General features: G+C 40.9%; 1 protein-coding gene across 1 annotated transcript in view; it reads right to left on the bottom strand.

Annotated features, from left to right (window-relative positions):
• TMEM178A (transmembrane protein 178A) overlaps positions 1–20183 on the bottom strand; it is a 92626-nt gene that overhangs the window by 9598 nt on the left and 62845 nt on the right. Inside the window, exons 3-4 of the mRNA XM_027775220.1 lie at positions 6585–6698; positions 3651–3788 (exon numbers count right to left, since the gene is read on the bottom strand). Of these exons, the coding sequence (XP_027631021.1) occupies positions 3651–3756 (106 nt within the window). The 5' untranslated portion in view covers positions 3757–3788; positions 6585–6698. The remainder of the gene's footprint in view (positions 1–3650; positions 3789–6584; positions 6699–20183) is intronic.

Genomic DNA, 20183 nt, shown 5'->3' with positions numbered 1-20183 from the left:
ATGCTGACTAGAGTGGCTGAAGACATTCTGCTTAATTAAAATCAATTCTTTTAACCCTTATTTGCTCTCATCTCCAGCTATGCATGGGAATGTCCCACTTCTAATTTATATCGTGCAATGGATTAGCATAGTTATTTCTGTGCTTACAAAGGAAATTTCAAGGTGTTAAAAATAAAGTGAGCCACAGCAAGGGAAAAATGAATATGAGACTGAAAACTTGGTGGAAAATGAAATTAAAGTGAGTTTATTTTGGTGCAAAAAAAAAAAAAAAAAAATTAAAAATCACCACATAGTTTTTTCATGATATGGATTTTCCATGGGAGAAGGAGAGAGATGGCTCCAAAGTTTCCATTTTAACCGCTCGAATCGTCATGTCATTGATGTTCTTCACCGACGGTCTGGCTAATAAGTTCAGACGGAGAATAAAGATGCCAGCACATTAGAAGGAGCTAAGTTTAGCATCAAAAATCTGTGGGAGGGATGCTGACTAGAGTGGCTGAAGACATTCTGCTTAATTAAAATCAATTCTTTTAACCCTTATTTGCTCTCATCTCCAGCTATGCATGGGAATGTCCCACTTCTAATTTATATCGTGCAATGGATTAGCATAGTTATTTCTGTGCTTACAAAGGAAATTTCAAGGTGTTAAAAATAAAGTGAGCCACAGCAAGGGAAAAATGAATATGAGACTGAAAACTTGGTGGAAAATGAAATTAAAGTGAGTTTATTTTGGTGCAAAAAAAAAAAAAAAGAATTCAAAATCCACACATAGTTTTTTCATGATATGGATCTTCCATGAAGTTTTTTGAAAACCTCCCCATAGCACAACACCTAGGAAACGCCTAGCTCTCCTCTGTGCTCATCCAACACTGAACTTCCATCTTCATTTCGTTTCAAACCAGACCAGCCCTCAGCCTCCCAAGAAGCACTCACTAGGCTGCTATGCTGTGATTTATTTTAATGCTTACTGTTATGTTATATGCTAAGAGCAACCTAAATGATTCATGCACTACCTATATTAAAAATGTCCTTCAAAGTCTACCCCTGCTGAGGCTTTGATGAGTCTAGAGCATCTCTGTTTTCCCAACAAGAGGTTAGTAGCCTTTCCAGGGTTGTGGAGAGCAAATGTGTACCTCTTTGATGTACACCGCGACAAGGGTCAGGAAATGGGGACTCAACTTATAAAGGGAGCTTCCTGTAGCGTCACTCGAGTTCAGGAGGGGCTGTGCCCATGGGTCAAGTCTCCACTGTGTGCCCTGCTGTTAAGTTGGTCTATCACTAAAGCACTATTGGGATTGCTGAGCCATCTTCTTGGAAGAAGTGGGAGGGATTCTTCATGGCTGTCTAATACCAGTTGGGACTTAAAGGAATCCTCTGAGCTGCACAGTCTCTTTTTCTTTGCTGACCTACTTCATCACTCTCTAATCTGGACTTTAAATGCATCCCTTGAGTAGGCATAGTGGCCAGTCTTGAAGGTTCAAACCTTCCACCAGAACCTCAGGAACTAGAGGTGCTACCATCCTGACACTACTGTGTAGCCACCAAAAATCTGAAAACCCTGCATTGGTGTTCTGCCTAGAGCTATGCAGAGTCTGAGTGACTTCCATGCTCTCTCAGGATGCTTGTGAAGATGGCTCACTTTCTGGATCATCCTGTAGCGGCACCATTTTCCAGAGTGGGAAAGGGGCAACGAGAGTTAGAAGGGAGGGTCTATTGCCCGGGTAGGGGGTCACTTAGAGAGGCAGGCTGGCTGAGCAAATTGCCATGTACTCGTCAGCCCTAAGAGACAGGCAGGTTAAAGATGGCGTCAGGCCTAAGGCTGCTGCTGCCTCCTCTAACATGGGTTTGATTAAGTGACCCGTGACAGTAAGAAGTGCAGGAAGATCCAGTCATGGCTGCTTGAGTAACAGAGCTCCAGGGAAGTGGAAATAAGCTTATTAAAATCGGCTATCTACCAAGGCCAGTGTTAGTTCTGAGGCTGAGCTTACTTTGTGAAACTGTTAATTTGGCACTCGTAATCATTAGCCCATTCATTTTCTGTGAAGGGGAGAAGGAAGAAAAGATCCCATCCCTGCAGCCACGTTCAGTCAGCATTAGCCATCAGCTTAGCTCCCGACTATTTCTAGGCAAGACTATCCCTCACCTGTTAATATAATTAAAAATTTTAAAACCTTGCCACATCTCCACATATGCTCCTTCTCCACACATCCCCTTCCAGTTCCTTGTTTTATAAAGTTTATTTTTTCAGAGAAGGAGAGAGAGAGAGGCACCTCCAACAGGGTCTTCATGCTGCGATCCACTCTAGTCTTAGCCAGCCTGGACCAGGAGCACATGTGCACCCTGCGTGCACAAGGAGGCCTCCGGACATGAACCCAGGACCTCCCCATGTGAGTCCAGCATGGCAGAGCGCTGCGTGCCACTGTGCCACCATCTGGCCCCCTAATATCTTGCTTGAAAATAAAGTTACTCCTTTACATAAAACCTTCTAGAGGCTTCGATGTCCCTTAGCTTCCGATCTAAGCTCATCACCGTGACCAAGAAAGCCCTAAAGATTTGGCTTCTGCCTGTTCCTGCCCCTCATGTGATTCTCTCCTTCTTTCTGCTCCCCTCCAGACACATCAGTCCTCTTCCTGCACCTCTAAATACCCATCCCTGCCTTTGGGTTGGCACTGGAGATTTCCAGAGCCTGCAGCACACTCCCAACCACCGGCAGCTTCTCACGATTTAGCTCCAAAATCGCTGCCTCAGCAAGGCTTTCTCTGAGCTCCTATTCACCCTGTTTATTTCCTTCCCAGTTTTAATCGCTATCGCAAATCATCGTCTATGTCTCCCCACAATCCAAGTGGGTGAAGACTTTGTCTGCCTTATTCTTTATGTGTCTCTAGTCCCTAGAGCATTGTCTGGGACATGGTTAGTCCTCAAAAAAAGGAAAAACAAAACAAAACAAAACTTCGGAGCAAAACAAATGGCTATTTCCCATATAAAAATGCTATCAATGATGTGTACTTTGCACTGACCTGCATGCAGCTGGGGTGGGGGAGTGGGAGATTGTGCTCATCTCACACTCCCTTGCCCCATCAGAATTTCTGATAAGAAATGGCCTGTTTGTCAAGTGTCTAGGCACAGGTTTGGAGCATACAATGACAGAATTGGACATAAAAACAGACTTGATTTGGGGGCTAGCAGGTGGCATGGTGGTTAGTGCTATACTCCCACATGGCTGACTGTGGTTCAAGTCCCGGATCTGGCAGCTTGCTTTCTCACCTTCCTTCTATCTCCATGTCTCTCTCTGGTGAGTACACATGCCTTATAGCAAAAAATAAAATAATAATTTAACAATAATAATAATAATAAAATTAAATGAATAATTTAAAAACTAAACAAAACCAAAAAAAGACTTGGCTCTTAGGGAGATTAAACTCAAGACACTTCCATCTAATCTATAAACTGGCCATAATAGGGAAATCAGGGCTGCATTTCTAACACTGGTGTTTTCTTTAAATTCTGCAGTACTCGCCAGGCTAAACGACCTCCTGGTTGCTTTTCTCACAAGTGAAAACTGAATTAATGGGGAGATAACAAAGTGGAGCCGGCTGCCTGCACAGCAGTATTCGCCTGGCCAGGGAGGCAGTCTGAGGTGTGCAGCATACCTGCCATGAGGAAGAGGAGTCCAGCCACATGCTGAGTCAGGCTTTCCTCCCAGAAGAAACTGACCATGGCCACAATGCAGCCACACAGAAGGACGGCTACTGCCATGCCCAGGAAGCCAGCAGTGATTCTTCTTAAATCTAGTCTCAAAACAGAAACAACACACAAAATCAGAAGGAGTCAGGAACATTACTGAAAATTAGAAAATAAAGAGCTTTGCATGAGAAGGAGTAAGTTATGAGAAGGAGTAAGTTACAGGGACCGGACTAGGGCTTGCAGGTCAAAGTGGTTAAGAGAATTCTCTTCCCAAGTACTCCTTTAATACAGCCAAACAAAAGAACACAGATAGGGTAAGGATTAACCAACGGAAGGGTCAGAGTCTACATTCTGATTTCATGGAGGGTCCCATGTCAAGTAGAGAACAAACCAGAGGGCAATTCCAGGCTAAATGTGGGTATTAGGAACCAAGTTAATACACTGAGAGTGAGGCAGTTCGAGAAATATCTTTGCCATCCTTAGAAAGAGCAATAGAAATGTAAGCTGTCACCACTGTAATGGCTCTAAGTAGTCTGGCTGTGGAGAAAGTCTAAGAAGTGAGCTGTAGTGAAATATGCTTTTATCTAAGCACCGGGGATGCTGATGATTTTTATTTTTCATTCACATTTACTCCCATCATTTTCACAAAGGGTTTGAAAACCTGAAGGCAGTTCTGGTGCCTGAAATAGTGGCCCATAGTGCACACACGTGACATGCATCTACTCATGAACACCGTGGCCCCTAAGACATAGGGAGTGCCCATTCACTCAAGTTTATGAGGGGCTGTTCCCATGGGTCAAGCCTCCGCTGTGTATCCAATGGGAACACAGCTTGCTCTATCACAAAAGCACCATTAGGATCACTGAGCCATCTCCTTGGCAAACTGAGAGCTGAACTGACTATATGCACATTACACCCCGATTGCCCACTCTCACTGCCCCTTTTTCTTAATTTCACTTTTTATACTTCCTTCTTTGCCTCTTTTTTTTTTAAACAAAACTAACTTTTAAAATTGTCAGCTATATGTCTGTGATTCTTCTTAAAACCAAAGACCCCAACGTGTATCTGCTGCCCCTGAGGCCAGGCAACAGGTCTCTGCAAACGCATATGGATCACACACACCCACAGGCACGTGGAGCCTAGGCAAGGCGCACACAGCACTCCTTGAGTGTGGGCTGCTCTGTTAAGGCAGAAGTGCCTAGGAAGCTGCCACCTCATTGAATTTCCGTGGAGCTCCTGGGCATCTTGGGTGTGCTACATGGACAATGGACTACAATAGTGTCCAGTCTTGCTTTTAGCATCTTAGCCACACACAGACCATCCCTTCTCTTAACGGGGATTTCTCATCTCCAGTTCAGCACATCCAAGGGGCAAAGGTCCAAGGGCAGCGATAGTTTAAAGACGCTGAGTTTAAAGTTAAGGGATAAGCAGTTTGAAGAGGTCTACATCTTAGCAGGGGAAATGTAATAATAGTTTAGCCACCATTACCTTATGACCTTCTGAATTCCCCGTGGTTTGAGTGATAGTTCTATTTTAAGTGATTATGAAAAGACATAGGTTTATATATACTCCACGTGGGATTTGCATTGGTGCCAGACATGTTAAGCCTATCCGGTAAATGTGGTACAGACCACCAGGTGTGACTTTCTTAGAAAAAGCCATGCAGGAGACTACTAAAAGCATCGTTCTATGAGAACCCTGAAAAGGATTTAAAAGAAAATGCTCAAATGTTGCCTTGCTGGGCAATAACAGGGTACAAACTCTTAAAGAGATAAGGCTCTTTTTCAGGATCCTGCGATGGTCTTTTCTCTCCTGACCAAAGCCACTAACAAAGCCATGTGGCTTAAGGTGATCAAGACAAAGAACTTCAAATACGCTTCTAAAGAATTAAGATATAAGGACACTCAGATAAGACCATAAGTCAGGTTTGCTGAGAAAGCATTATTAAAAATCTGCCAACAAAATAAAGAACTTCTCGGGAAGTCATACTCTTAAGAAGCAAACCACATTTTTTCTACCGGCTTCCCATGTCCTGAAGTTGCCAATCATAATATTCAAAGTATTAGACTGCCGCCGTCACAGTGGCATAGGAACTTCCATTTATGTGGTGGAGAGTCAAAACATAGTTTTGGTTTACAGAGGGATTTGCAGGCACTGCTTGGATTTCAACAGTGGCTTGGGTTACCAAACAAGATCAAAGTCCTTGCTGCTTATTTTACTGGAAAATAACCTCTGATTAAGGTCTACACCAAAAAGGAGCTCAGTGCAGTTATTTGCTTTCATGAGCTATCACCAGGCAGCTTGAATCGACATTTTTCAGGTATATCTCAGGCTTCTTTAGTTTCACAAGGCATGATCCTTTCTGGAGTTTCACATTTTCCTGACAGTGAAAAAGAGTGGTTGCTTCCATTGGATGTAGAGGTAACAGACCCCCTCTGAGAAAATTATGACATACACTCATAAAGCTATTTTAGCAGAAATACCAAGATCTGAGGTAAACACAGCAGCTAAAATAAATATTGTATAAACAAAACAAAATAAGAACACCTAGGGTACACTCTCCTTGGTTTACTAAGACGAGCAGCAGATCCACATGGTGGATGACTTGGTAAAGAAAAGATTCAGTAGGCAGGCTGCTGAGAACAGATGCCACCGAGGCAGCCAGGCACGCTGCAGGATCACACAGAGCCTCGTCTCCAATTTTTACACACTTGATTTGTCAACCAGTTGTGTCCACAGCATGGTGAAATGGTCCTCTGCATCTCTAACCAAGTCTGATTGAGCCCACAGGCTTACACGAGTAAGTGTGTCTTTCAATCCACACGTCAGAGAGGCAGAGAGCATCCCTTTTGCTGGGAAAACTACCATTTCCTCTCTGACCCTGTCCTAGAAATACTTACGAAGCAGGTGCCATTCGTCTTGCTGGATTGTCTTGGTTAAATTGAAAGGAATGTTTCGTAAGCGGATTGGCTGAGAAAAGTGGTACTTGATAGCTGTGCATCGCTGCGCAATACCTTGAAGGAAAGAAGAAATGCGATTTACTAGTCTGTTCATTTGTAATAGAATTCTGGAGACCTAAGGCAAAATAACGCAGCCTAAACTGGGTTAAGGGGAGGAGGGGATGGGCATCTCCTGGTTACTCTCATTAATGAAGGCACATCAGAACATAAAAACTGAAAACATGAAATAATTTGTAAAATTATGTTTCATTTTTGAATGGATTAAATTCTATAAGGGCCCATATGCCCCCAGTAGTTTTTTGTATTACCTAAGCACAATGTTCAAGGAGAAATGGACTGAAAGTATACAGATGGCTGGGGGAAACCAGCTTAGAATTTTAAATTAACACAGATAAATTACACATCTGCATTTGATCTAGTCTCAAATTCTCAAATGGTTTCATCATAAATTTCTTAGGAGTGCATTATTTGGAAACCAAAAGACATTTTGCCATAAACATGCCGTCCTCATGGTATTTTAGGATATGGTTGTATCAATAGACAATCCACAAAAGCCTATTTAACCCTCGGGCAGTTGATGTCTGTCATTCCTTGATATGACTTTACTGACCTGAATTTTGGATCTTGAGTGAAAGGGTAATAATGAAAGTAGAGAAGAGAAAGGAAAAAAAAAATTCCTTCCTTTATCTGGGTGCATGGTCAGCCCTAGGCACAACATTTTGATATGGGCAAATGTACTCATTGGTTTATCTCATATAATCTCCCCCTCCTCCTCGCCTACTCCCCAACCCACGCTTTTATTTTATAAGTTAGCATGGGCCTATTCTTTTCCTGAAGACTTCTGAATGCCAAATAAAGTATCTACTTGCTCTTAAAATTGAAAAATAAAACAAAAACTCTCTTCTCCCATTATAAGTCATCTTGGCCAATTATGTGGACAAACGTGATCTTTTAAACCTACTTTTCAAAAAGGTATGAGTGAATGATTGTCCTTTAATGCCTGCAGCTGTTTTGAAAACATCCTCATAGATGCAAATACATTTCTAGTTGGTGGAATTGGTAAATACAAAAGTGAAATTATTTAACCCTCGGGCAGTTGATGTCTGTCATTCCTTGATATGACTTTACTGACCTGAATTTTGGATCTTGAGTGAAAGGGTAATAATGAAAGTAGAGAAGAGAAAGGAAAAAAAAAATTCCTTCCTTTATCTGGGTGCATGGTCAGCCCTAGGCACAACATTTTGATATGGGCAAATGTACTCATTGGTTTATCTCATATAATCTCCCCCTCCTCCTCGCCTACTCCCCAACCCACGCTTTTATTTTATAAGTTAGCATGGGCCTATTCTTTTCCTGAAGACTTCTGAATGCCAAATAAAGTATCTACTTGCTCTTAAAATTGAAAAATAAAACAAAAACTCTCTTCTCCCATTATAAGTCATCTTGGCCAATTATGTGGACAAACGTGATCTTTTAAACCTACTTTTCAAAAAGGTATGAGTGAATGATTGTCCTTTAATGCCTGCAGCTGTTTTGAAAACATCCTCATAGATGCAAATACATTTCTAGTTGGTGGAATTGGTAATACAAAAGTGAAATTAAAAAAAAAAAAAAAAGACACTGAAAAAGAGGAGACTGATTTCAACAGTTGGCAACATGAGTCCCTCCTGTGAACACACCTGTGGATGGTCTGCCTTAAGGAGTTCCTCAGACATTAGTGGGCATCAGAATCACCTGAGGGATTGCTAAAATGTACACTCTGCAGGTGAATAGATTAAGAAACTGACAAGATATGTTTGCATAGGGGCACTTGGTTCTCACACTCACGCTCTCTCACACTCACACCCTCTCACACTCACACCCTCTCACACTCACGCTCTCACTCATGCTCTCTCACACTCACACCCTCTCACACTCACTCACACCCTCTCACACTCATGCCCTCACACTCGTGCCCCCTCACTCCTCTCACACTCATGCTCTCACTCACACCCTCTCACACTCACGCCCTCTCACACTCACTCACGCCCTCTCACACTCATGCCCTCTCACACTCGTGCCCCCTCACTCCTCTCACACTCATGCTCTCACTCATGCTCTCTCACCCTCGTGCTCTCTCACACTCACACTCACGCCCTCTCACACTCATGCCCCCTCACTCCTCTCACACTCATGCTCTCACTCATGCTCTCTCACCCTCATACTCTCTCACACTCACACCCTCTCACACTCACGCTCTCACTCATGCCCTCTCACACTTACGCCCTCTCACACTTATGCTCTCACACTCATGCTCTCACTCATGTTCTCTCACACTCATGCTCTCTCACTCACGTCCTCTCACACTCATGCCCCCTCACACATGCCCTCTCACACTCATGCTCTCTCTCACACGCATGCTCTCTCACACTCACACTCTCACACTCATCTGCACTAGACAGTCTAATCTTAGTGTTCTTATCCCTTGAGAGGTTAAATTCATATTTTGAAGGATGATCTGTGAATTATTTTCAGAATCTGTGGGTCACTATATCTAGGGGATGACTTGCCTTTTTAACTTGATACTTTTCTAAATTTGATTATTCCCATCTGAGAGGGCCTCTACCTACTAAATGTTAGTGCCACCAGGTATGGTGGATCTGAATTCTTTTTTACACTTATGCTCTCACACTCATGCTCTCACTCATGTTCTCTCACACTCATGCTCTCTCACTCACGTCCTCTCACACTCATGCCCCCTCACACATGCCCTCTCACACTCATGCTCTCTCTCACACGCATGCTCTCTCACACTCACACTCTCACACTCATCTGCACTAGACAGTCTAATCTTAGTGTTCTTATCCCTTGAGAGGTTAAATTCATATTTTGAAGGATGATCTGTGAATTATTTTCAGAATCTGTGGGTCACTATATCTAGGGGATGACTTGCCTTTTTAACTTGATACTTTTCTAAATTTGATTATTCCCATCTGAGAGGGCCTCTACCTACTAAATGTTAGTGCCACCAGGTATGGTGGATCTGAATTCTTTTTTTTTTAAATTATGATTTCTGGTTTACATATATCATTATACATTTTTGTGCAGTATAGTATGTTTTTTTCAAAGAATGCATACAGTGTGCAATAATTAAATTATGAATTTACATATATTTATTTTATTCAACACCAAACACTACATTAGGTTGTGAAAAATTAAAAAATGTAAACTTGTAGACCACACCCCAGATATTCTGAATCAAAAGTTGTGGGAGAGAGCCAGGAACCTGAACTATAACAAATGTACCCAGTCATTCTGGTGCAGGTAGCCCTTGAATTTGACTTTGGAAAACACTGTCCATTATTCACTCGGGAAAGTAAGAAATTCTTAAACCTTCAGAGATGCTTCTTATATCTATGGGTAGTTAGAGCTGTAGCTATGAAATATACAGTCAATTTGAAGTTAAATTTTTTTTCCAGTTAGTATGAACATATGCTTTTTTTGGAAACAAAGCTGATTATCATCCAGGGATTTATCTGTACATTGTGCATATGCTGACGTATGCCATTTGCAGATTGGATGGGCTACCTGTCTGACTCAATGGCGTTATCCTCCCCACACCTCATAGAAGCAGCTTAATGCTGAAAAGGGGGCGTGAGAGAAATTGTCCTCTCAGGCTCAGAAGAGCTGGCCTTAGAACAGCTTCCGTGTGGGGGAAACGTGTGGTTCCTTTTACCTCAGTGCCAATATTCCCAGGGCCCATCTCCTCCTCTGCCCCTTGCTAGTAACAGGCAGGATGGCAATGGGAAGGCGGTGTGGCAGGAAGGAGGCGGGCAGCGGGCCCAGTGCTCTCTTGCCTCCCCAGGGCCGTCTACATGTGCCAGGAATGAGGGAAGAAGCGCACACATCACCAAATTGCCTTTCCTTCCCCACTGGGCTCCTGGGCTAAATTTAAAGTGCCACGAATTCCAAGACAAAGAGAGAAAGGAGGAAGAGAGAATGACAGGGTCTGGACTGGACAGTAACAAACAGAACCCAAAGATCCCAAAGATTGGGGGTCTGGTGCTGAGCCCAGTTTCCTCAGCTGAGTTTGCAAGAAAATGTTCCATAGTGCTAGCGTGCCGCCCCCTTAGAGGATGATTAGACTTCAGGCAGAATTAGAAGTGAGGGTGGGAGTGAAGGACGGATCAGTGGTAGTGTCAGAGACCTGCCATTAGCTGTGTTATGTCCTTCTTCTTAAACACTGTTCCTCTGTCACAGAGCAAAGCTGAATAGATCCAAAGAGGAAAGCGTGTTATTAAGGTTTGGTTTCCTACAGCACACACATTAAAGTGCCAAAATGGAGCTTGACTAAAATCATACAGGAAAAGACCTGTAGTTGCTTGATGGCTTGCCAAAGACAAAGTAGGTCCTTTCGATAAAAAGACAAGTGCACATATATGCATAGATGGTGGTAAAGACAGACGTTCCATGCGGTGTTCTAGGAAGAAGTGATACTGTGAAAATCCACAAGGAGGCATTAGATTCCAATTTTCTTCAAAGCCACACATGCAAACTTTGAAATTAACTGGCTTTCTGGGTTTAGGGAGCAATGAATCTGGCTCTCTGCAAAGGAACACAAAAAGCATGAGCTCATAACACCAGATGGCATCACACAATGGGGGGAAGAAACATGCAGAGGATTGAAAACAACAAGTTGTGGTCTATATTTAGTGATTAATTAGCTTCTTAAAGGGCCAAGAAGAGCCATCTCAATGATGATCTAAACCATAGAATAAGATATATAAATTTGTTGTGCAAGGGTTAGAAATGGAGCTGTGGGTGTAGTGGATTTCTGTTGTGTCCTATGCTAAGAGAGATGACCTAGCTGCTCCAAGTCAAGTCATAGAAACCCATGCTCAAGGTTAAATGAGGGAGAAACAGGAGAAGCAACAAAAGGTGCTATAAAAAGTGATTACTATCAATCCACGAGAGGCGGTAGGGTTGTAGGGCGGTAGAAGGCGACGTAGTCAGACAGACTTGAGTTAGAATCCTGTGTGACTTCTGGCTCATTATTTAACCTCTCAGAGCCTGGGTTCCTTCATCTGTAGAAGGAAATAGTGGCAGACACCTCATGTAGCTGTTGTGAGGAAGGAAACAGGACTTAGCCTAAGATATGGCCCGCCGTAAGCAGCGCCAGATGATGAGTTCTCTATTGGCCCTCTCCCACATTCACCACATAAAGCCGCTGTCCAGTTTCAGGAGTCTGCGCCTTGCACAAGCACCACCGATTAACCGAAGCATACAGAGAGACGAACACACACAGGCAACCGCTGTCTGAACAACGGCCCAACCAGCGGCTCTCATGTTTCCTCATTGGACCCCCTCAGCCCTGAAGCATTTGCTAACTGATCTCCTTGCCAGCATTCTCTTGACCCCCAGCCCATGCTTCTTTGCTAGATAAATCTGCTATCTGAAGATCCAGGACCTCTGGAAACTCACTTGCCCCTCAGGAAAATGGAAAATGAAAACTCAAGATTTTTGCTATAGCCACCTACCTTCTCCAACGTCATTACCTTAATAGTTGCTTTAAACTGGTTACTGTAAGTGAGAAACAGTTTACTTGTCATGATATAATTATGTATTTATTTAAAAATAAAGTGCCTGGCACACATAAGTACTATATAATTGTTAAAATAGCTTTAATGCTATGCCAATATGTCAACTGCCACCCTTGGACAAATAGAAGATGAGAAAATCTCCTGTTTTCAACGTCCAGCTCCAAGAACATACATATGATTTACGTCCCCCGACACAAACTCAAAACTGCCAACCCCCATCCCTTCCCCTGTCCCTCACCTCACTTATATTTACCTATGACAGCCCTCAGGGACTACACTTGCCCCTCCTAGAAGTGTCCTCGGGCAGTGCTGTGCCCATTTCTGTGACCTCCCTATACCTACAGCCTTTACCTTCAAACAATCCAGACCTACTAGGCCCTCCACGCCCACTGTTCTTGAAAAAGTCTTCCCCAAGCTCTGTAACTTTGCAGCTCTCTCTCTTCACTGGCTTTATACTGCAGTAGACACTGAGCCTCACCATCTGGCTCTGGATGACTCAATCTTTGTAATTTCTTAATAGACTAGAAAGTCTGCCTCCCTATTCATGTCTTGAGTTCCTTAAGAGCAGGGGTTGTGACTTCTTTCTGGGAATGGGATGTTGAAAAGAGATGTCTAGGGGCTGGCAGGTGGCATGGTGGTTAAGGTTGTTGGACTCCCACATGGCCAACTACGGTTCAAGTCCTAAACCTGGTGGCTTGCTTTCTCACTTTCTCTTTCTCTCTCATTCTGTCCCTCTAAATAAATAAATGAAGTTAAATAAAATAATTCTTTTTTAAAAAAAAGAAAAAAGATGTCTAAAACCCCTGCAGACAACAGAGATGCTTAAGGATTTCTAGCAGAGCAAGTTGGTGACTATTTCCTAAAACACTTTAAAGGCAACTAGTAACTCTGTAACTGGCCTATGGGCAGATAAGTGAAAATCTTTTCTTTCCACCATCTTTGCCAGCATGCATCCTAGTTTGAAAGGAAAGATCAATGGTGGGGTCACGGGACAGGAGAGTAGCCATGTTCTTGTCAGAGATTTAATTTCAGAGCAAATCAGGTGCTAAACAGACAAAAGAAAAGGTTTTCCTTATCGCCCCCTTTATTGAGTATGAACAGCCCTCATTTAAATAAACAAACCAAGTACAGTAAGTACTTAGTAGTTTAACACTGACTTGTAGAGTCTCAAATGGCCAAACCAGTATGAGGCAACCCATCAACAAGTCTGCAGAACCTTTCAAGAGAGATATAAAATTAGTAAATCTAAGCTGTCCAAGAGAAATATAATGCAAGTCATACATGATTTTAAACTTTCTAATAGTTATATTAAAAATAAATAGGTGATGGGACCAGCAGTTAGCGTAATGGCTATGTCACTGGACTCCAACGTAGTTGACTGTGGTTCGCGTTCTGGACCCGGTGGCTTAAAACTCATGCCGGGCGCATGTGCGTGTGTGCCCAAGATCCCGAGAGGAGAATGGAGGAGAAGGGATTACGGTGTGACCATCCCCCCTGGGGGGTGATTTCTTGCTTTCTGTCTCTCTGTCTCTGTCTGTCTGGCAAGCACACGCACCCTATAGCAAAAACCTCTAAAAATAAATAAATAAATAAATAGGTGAGATTAAATTTAATATTTTAAATTTTAGCATGTAATACTTTGAAAATTATTAATGAGATATTTTGCAATTTCTTTTTTTTTTTCCCACAGATATGCCTCATTTTTTTTTCCATATAAGCCTCATTTCAAATGTCAGTAGTCTTGGCCTTGGGGGTGGCATGGTGGTTGAGGCACTAGACTCCCACATGGCCGACCATGATTCAAGTCCCAGACCCACAGCCCAAAAATGACAATAAACAAATGTTTAAACAAACAAAAAAATAAATTTAAAAATTTTAAAAATTAAAAAACAAACAAACAACAGCAAAACAAACGTCAATAGTCTCATGTAACTGGTGGCTACATACTAAAGAGTGAGATTTCTAGAAGAAAGTGAAGAGCTAATTAAAGTAAAAGTGACTGAGAAAAAGAATGTTTGCTATAGGAAGTGAAAGGCACGAAGGTGATTGTTTAGATTCTCTCTCTGCTGCATACTATCTTGTTCTGCCATAATTGTTTCTTATTAATGAAGGATTCTCTTCTTGGTAGTTATGACATTATATCTGGGTTTATTTTATATTCTATTTTGAACAAGACAGCCTAGATTTGCCTTCTGGCTTCCCTACTTATTAGCTGTGTGCTGCTGGCAAGTTATTTAACCTCTCTGAGCATCAGTTTCCTCAGCTGTAATATATAGACAATGATAACCCATCTCATAGGAGGATTAAATAAAACAATCACATAATTATTAGTGTTAGTGTTCATTAGTTTTATTTCTGCTTGCTACTTTATTTTTCTGAACAGACAACTGGACTATTTCTTAAAAGACAAGACTCAGGTGAGTTCTTTGAACTCCAAATTCATGAACACTAGAGGCCAAAGAGGGAGAAGTCGAGGGTAAGGGGGTGGTCAATAACAAGTCAGACAGATTCAACCCATTGCAGAAATAATAAAGATCACCACAGGACATTTTCTTTTAAAGTGGCGGTGAAGCAAACCAGAACGAGTATTCAACAGGCATAATGCTATGTACAAGTAGAAACTGTCACAGGGTTAGCGTAATGAATGACCACTGGTTTCCTGAATTAATTTCATTTAAACAAAGGAGATTGGTTATTTCGTTTATTCTTACTTACTTCTAAGTTTTTGCCTTTTTTATTGCTAGAGGGCATGTTTGCTTGCCAAAGAAAGCAAGTAATTATCCCTAAATGAGGCATGGTACGCCACAATATCCATTTCTTTACTCCGTAGGGATTTGTGACACAAATGCACACATGCCCAGAGTGCTTTACAAAGCACCAGGGCCAAGACTCCATCCATGGTTGGCCATGTGGGATCCCACTCTCTTAACCATTGTGCTACAGGACTGACCTGACCTGTGCTACAGGACTAATTAAAAAATTAATTTTTAAATTTCCTTTAATATAGTTATGATACTATGTCTACAGTAAAAAGTAAGAAAATAAGTAAAACCAGGTTTTCTCGACTTCTCAGAACTGTTATGGCATACGGTTAGTGACCAGCCTGGTGTGGTAGACACTCACAATGTGAGGATCAAGGGAGGCTATGATTTTATGTGGCTTGTGGGGGGCTTCAGTCCCAGCTGAGTTCTCCCTCTTTTCTTCTCTGTCTTTATCTTCCTTCTCTAGCAAGAGACCAAGATATGGAGACAAGTCGTCTTCTTTTTCTCCATCTCTGAGTAACCAAGGTGGGAAAAGGGGCATGACTATGGCATTGGAGAGAAGGCAGACATAAGCAAGAATTGACACCCCATCCCACACCTTGTTCCCTGAGTCTTTATCTTGGATGAAACTGAATACAGCCATCAACCCAGTGGATACTCAACAAACACACACACTGTGGTGTTTTCCTTTCCACAGAGGATATCATGTTTACAAGACAGGTTGATACTCACTGCCAGGTGTTCTTACACTGTCACAACATGCAGACCCAGGGAGATCAATAGTCAGAGCAAAAGCTGTCTTAGAGGTACATAGGTTTAAGCTGCTGTTTACACAGACCCAGACTTAAAATCTCCCAGATTCAGGAAGGCACCCAAATAGGAAACGTAAGCTTTCTTCTCTCCCCAGTATGACTTTTTCAATTAGTGTAAATATCAGTTGACTATAACTTTTTTTAAAAAAACCATAAGGTTAATAGACTGTGTGCTCCTAAATATTGGGATAATCTCAAAATGTGGGTTTTTTCCTACATTAATACACAATCATGAAAAATATAATATAAACTAAAACACTGGCTTTGGAACCAGCTGTGTGACTTAGAGCAATAAACTTGACCACTCTGCCTATATTTTTTCATTGGTAAAATAGGTGGTCAAACAATCTCCTAGAATTGTCACGGGGATCTCAAACGAGATGTTATAACGGTTGAGCATCCCTAATCCAAAAATCCAAACTCCAAAACATTTGAGCAACAACATGGCACCACGAGTAGAAAATTACACACCCGACCTCATGGGATGGGTCACAGTCAAAATGGTTCAACATAAAAATATTGAGAAAATTACTTTCAGGCTATGTGTATCAGGTGTATATGAAACATAATGAATTTCATGTTCAGACTTGAGTCCCATCCCAAAGATATCTCATACTGTATATAGAAATAATCCAAAATTAATAAATAAATAAAATCTGAAATACTCCCGCTTCCAGAAACTTCAGATAAGGGATACTTAATCTGTATATAAAGAGTCCTAACAGCACCTAGTCCATAGTTGATGCTTAATAAAAGTCAGTGTCCATTCATGTTCTCTCCCTTCACCTTTTGTGTGATTTGTAATTTCATCCTTATCCTCAGTTAGGAGAGAGTAAATGTCCAAGTATTAATTATTACTCCCCCAATCTTTCTTTTATTGGAAAATACACTTAAAATTTACTATCTTAACTATTTTTATTGTATATATTTAAAGAGTACAACTGAATGATTAGATATATGGATACATAATGAAATAATCACCACAATCAAGTTAATTAACATATCTGTCACCTCACATAGTTACTGTGTGAGTGTGTGTGATATGAGTGTGTGTGTTTGTGATAAGAGCATTTAATCTCCACCCTTTTAGCAAGTTTCAAGTACATGAGAGGACTTCAAAAAGGTTGTGAAAAAAATGGAATTAAAGCACAAGTTTATTTTAGTTCAAAAATGTTTGAACTCTGTGCATAATTTTTCTTTTCATAATCTGTATAAAGACATCCTTGTACAATACGGTATTGTTGTGATCACCATGATAGATCTCCAAACTTACTGATCTTACATAGATGGAATCTTGTATACCTTGATGCTGCCTCTCCTCCCCCCCCAACTCCAGCCCAGCTCCTGCTAACTATTAGTCTACTCTCTGCTTCTATGAATTTGAGTTTTTTAGATTTCACATATAAATGAGACCAAACAGTATTTGTATTTCTGTGCCTGGTTTATTGCACATAGCATAATGTCCTTCAGGTTCATCCTTCCTTTTTTTTTTTTTTTTTGAGAGGTTTTCACTATAGGACACGTGCACTCGCCAGACAGACAGAGACAGAGAGACAGAAAGCGAGAAATCACCCCCCCCAGGGGGGATGGTCACGCCGCAATCCCTTCTCCTCCATTCTCCTCTCGGGATCTTGGGCACGCATGCACATGCGCCCGGCGTGAGTTTTAAGCCACCGGGTCCGGGATGCGAACCGCGGTCAACTACATGGGAGTCCAGCGACATTGCCATTATGTTAACTGCTGGTCCCTCTCATCCTTCCTTTTTAAGGCTGAACAATATTTCACTATATGTATATATTACATTTTCTTTATCTATTCATCTGTAAGTGATATAGATTGTTTCCATATCTTGACTATTGCGAATGATGCCGAAAAGAACATGAGAGTGCAGAAATCTCTTCAAGATTCTTATTTCAATTATTTTTTAAAGGATTATTTTATTCAACCTCATTTATCTTAATTTGACCAGAGATGGACAGAAAGAGAAGCCACCAGGTGTAGGACTCAAACTGCAATTGACCATGTGGAAGTCCAGGGTCCTTAACCACCATGCCACCTGCTGGCCCCTGGTTTCAATTATTTAAAATAAGTACACAAAAATGGGATTACTGGGTCATAAGATAGTTATCTTTTTTTTTTTTTTTTGAGGAAACTTCATACTGTTTTCTATAATAGCTATAACAACTTGCAGGGAGTTTATATCCAAAGTATGTAAGTAATGCATACAATTTAATGGTTTGCAAGCATTTTCTCCCATTCTATAGGTTGCCTTTTCGTTTTATGATTGTTTCCTTTGTTATTCAGAAGTTTTTTAGTTTGATACAGCCCCACTTAATTTTCACTTTGCTTGCCTGTACTTTTGATGTCATATCCAGAAAAAAAAAATCACTGTAAAGATCATTGTCAGGAAGTTTTGTCCCTGTTTTCTTCTGAAGTTTTATAGTTTCAGGTCTTAAATATTTAAGTCTTTTTAATCATTTTCCCCCAAGAAGCTTTTTTCTTTCTTCCATAAGCAAATGAGAAGACACACAGAAAGAGACATCACCCCCAACACGATTTTAATGCTGCAGTCTACCATCAGCCTCAGTCAGGCCTGGATCATGGGCAAAAGTGTACCTGGCATACTCAAGGAGCTCTCCAGCTATGTAACAGAAACCTTCTCATATGGGTCAGCCTCACAGAGTGTCAAATTTTGCCACCATGCCACAATCCAGGCCCTCTTTAATTCATTTTGAGTTGATTTTTATGTGGTATAAGTGTTCAATCTCATTTTGCATGTAGATAGCCAATTTTCTCAACATAATTTATCGAAGAAACTTATCTTTTCCCCCATTGTATATTCTTGGAAACCTTATCAAAGATTAGTTGTGTGTGGATTTATTTCTAGGTTTTCTATTCTATTCCATTGATATGTGTCTACTTTTATCTAAGTGCCATGCTGTTTTGATTGCTACAGCAATCAAAATTTGAAATCAGAAAGTGTGATGCCTCCACCTTCACTCTTCTTTCTCAAGATTTCCCTGCCTATTCAAAGTCTTTTGTGGACCTATGTGAATTTTAGAGTTGTTTTTTTTAAATTTTTTGTGAAAAATGCCTCTTGCAATTTTGATAATGATTGCACTGAATCTGTAGATCACATAAGGCAGTAATTTTAACAATATTAACTATTCTTTGTCTCTTGCACCAGTTTTTTATTTAAAATATAATTTGTCTGATATAATTACAGTCACCCCACCTGCTTCCTTTTAGTTGTCATTTGCATAAAATATATTTTTTCCTTCTCTTCACCTTCAGCCAATATGTGTCCTTAAAGCTGAAGTGAGTCATTTGTAGGGAGCATATAGGTGGGTCGTGTTTTCTATTTTATTCTTTCTTTGTTCTTTTCTTTCTCTTTGGCTTTCTTCTTTTGTCATTTAACCATGTCTGTGGTGTTATGCTTCGATTTGTTTCTCTTTATCCTTTGTATTTGCAGTACAGTATAGATTTTTCTTTGTCATTAGAGTTTTGCCATAGGATGTGTGCACTCACTGGGGGAGAACAGTGAGAGACAGAGAGAAAGGGAAAGTGAGAAATCACGCCCAAAGTGGGATGACCACACTGCAATCCCATCTCCTCCATTCTCCTCTCAGGATTTTTGGGACATGCACACATGCAACCAGTGTTTTTTCAGGCTACCAGGTCCAGGTCTTGAACTGCAAAATTGTCCGTGTGAGATCCAGACAACATGCCACCTGCTGGCCTCAGATTAAAAAAAAAACTTTGACTTACGCTTTCTATATATTTTATATTATTGATTTCATAGTTTACATCTTCTTATAATATATATTCATTAATAAATTATTGTAGATATGATTATTTTAATGCTTTCATCTTTAAACTTTTATACTAGCGTTAAAAGTTATTGATTCATCACCATTACAGTATTCTAAATTTGACTGTAGACTTATTTTTTTCTAGTAAGTTTTACACTTTCATATGCTCTCATGTTGCTATTTAGCATCTTTTTACTTCCACTTGGAGAACTCCTTTAGCACATCTTGTAGGCAGGTCTAGTAGTGATGAACTTCCTCAACTTTATTTATAGGAAATTTCTTGATCTTCCTTTGACTTTTTTTTCTTTTTAAGAATTATTTATTTAATTTTATTTATTATTAGTATTATTTTTAATTTGCCATCACTGACCAGAGAGAGATGGCGGGAGGCAGTGAAAAAGCAAACTGCCAGGTCTGGGACTCAAAACTGTGGTCAGCCATATGGGAGTCCCATGCCTCTACCACTACACCACCTGCTGGCCCCAGCCTTCCTTCATTTCTGAAAGAGTTTTGTCAAGGAAAGTATTCTTGGTTGGCAATTTTTCTCCTGTACTTTGAATATATCTTCCCACTC

The sequence above is a fragment of the Tupaia chinensis genome, unplaced genomic scaffold, assembly GCF_000334495.1.
Source record: "Tupaia chinensis unplaced genomic scaffold, TupChi_1.0 Scaffold000050_1, whole genome shotgun sequence".
Taxonomy (NCBI): Eukaryota; Metazoa; Chordata; class Mammalia; order Scandentia; family Tupaiidae; genus Tupaia; species Tupaia belangeri.
Note: the sequence above shows the minus strand (reverse complement) of the source record. Positions and strands in the feature narration are given on the sequence as shown.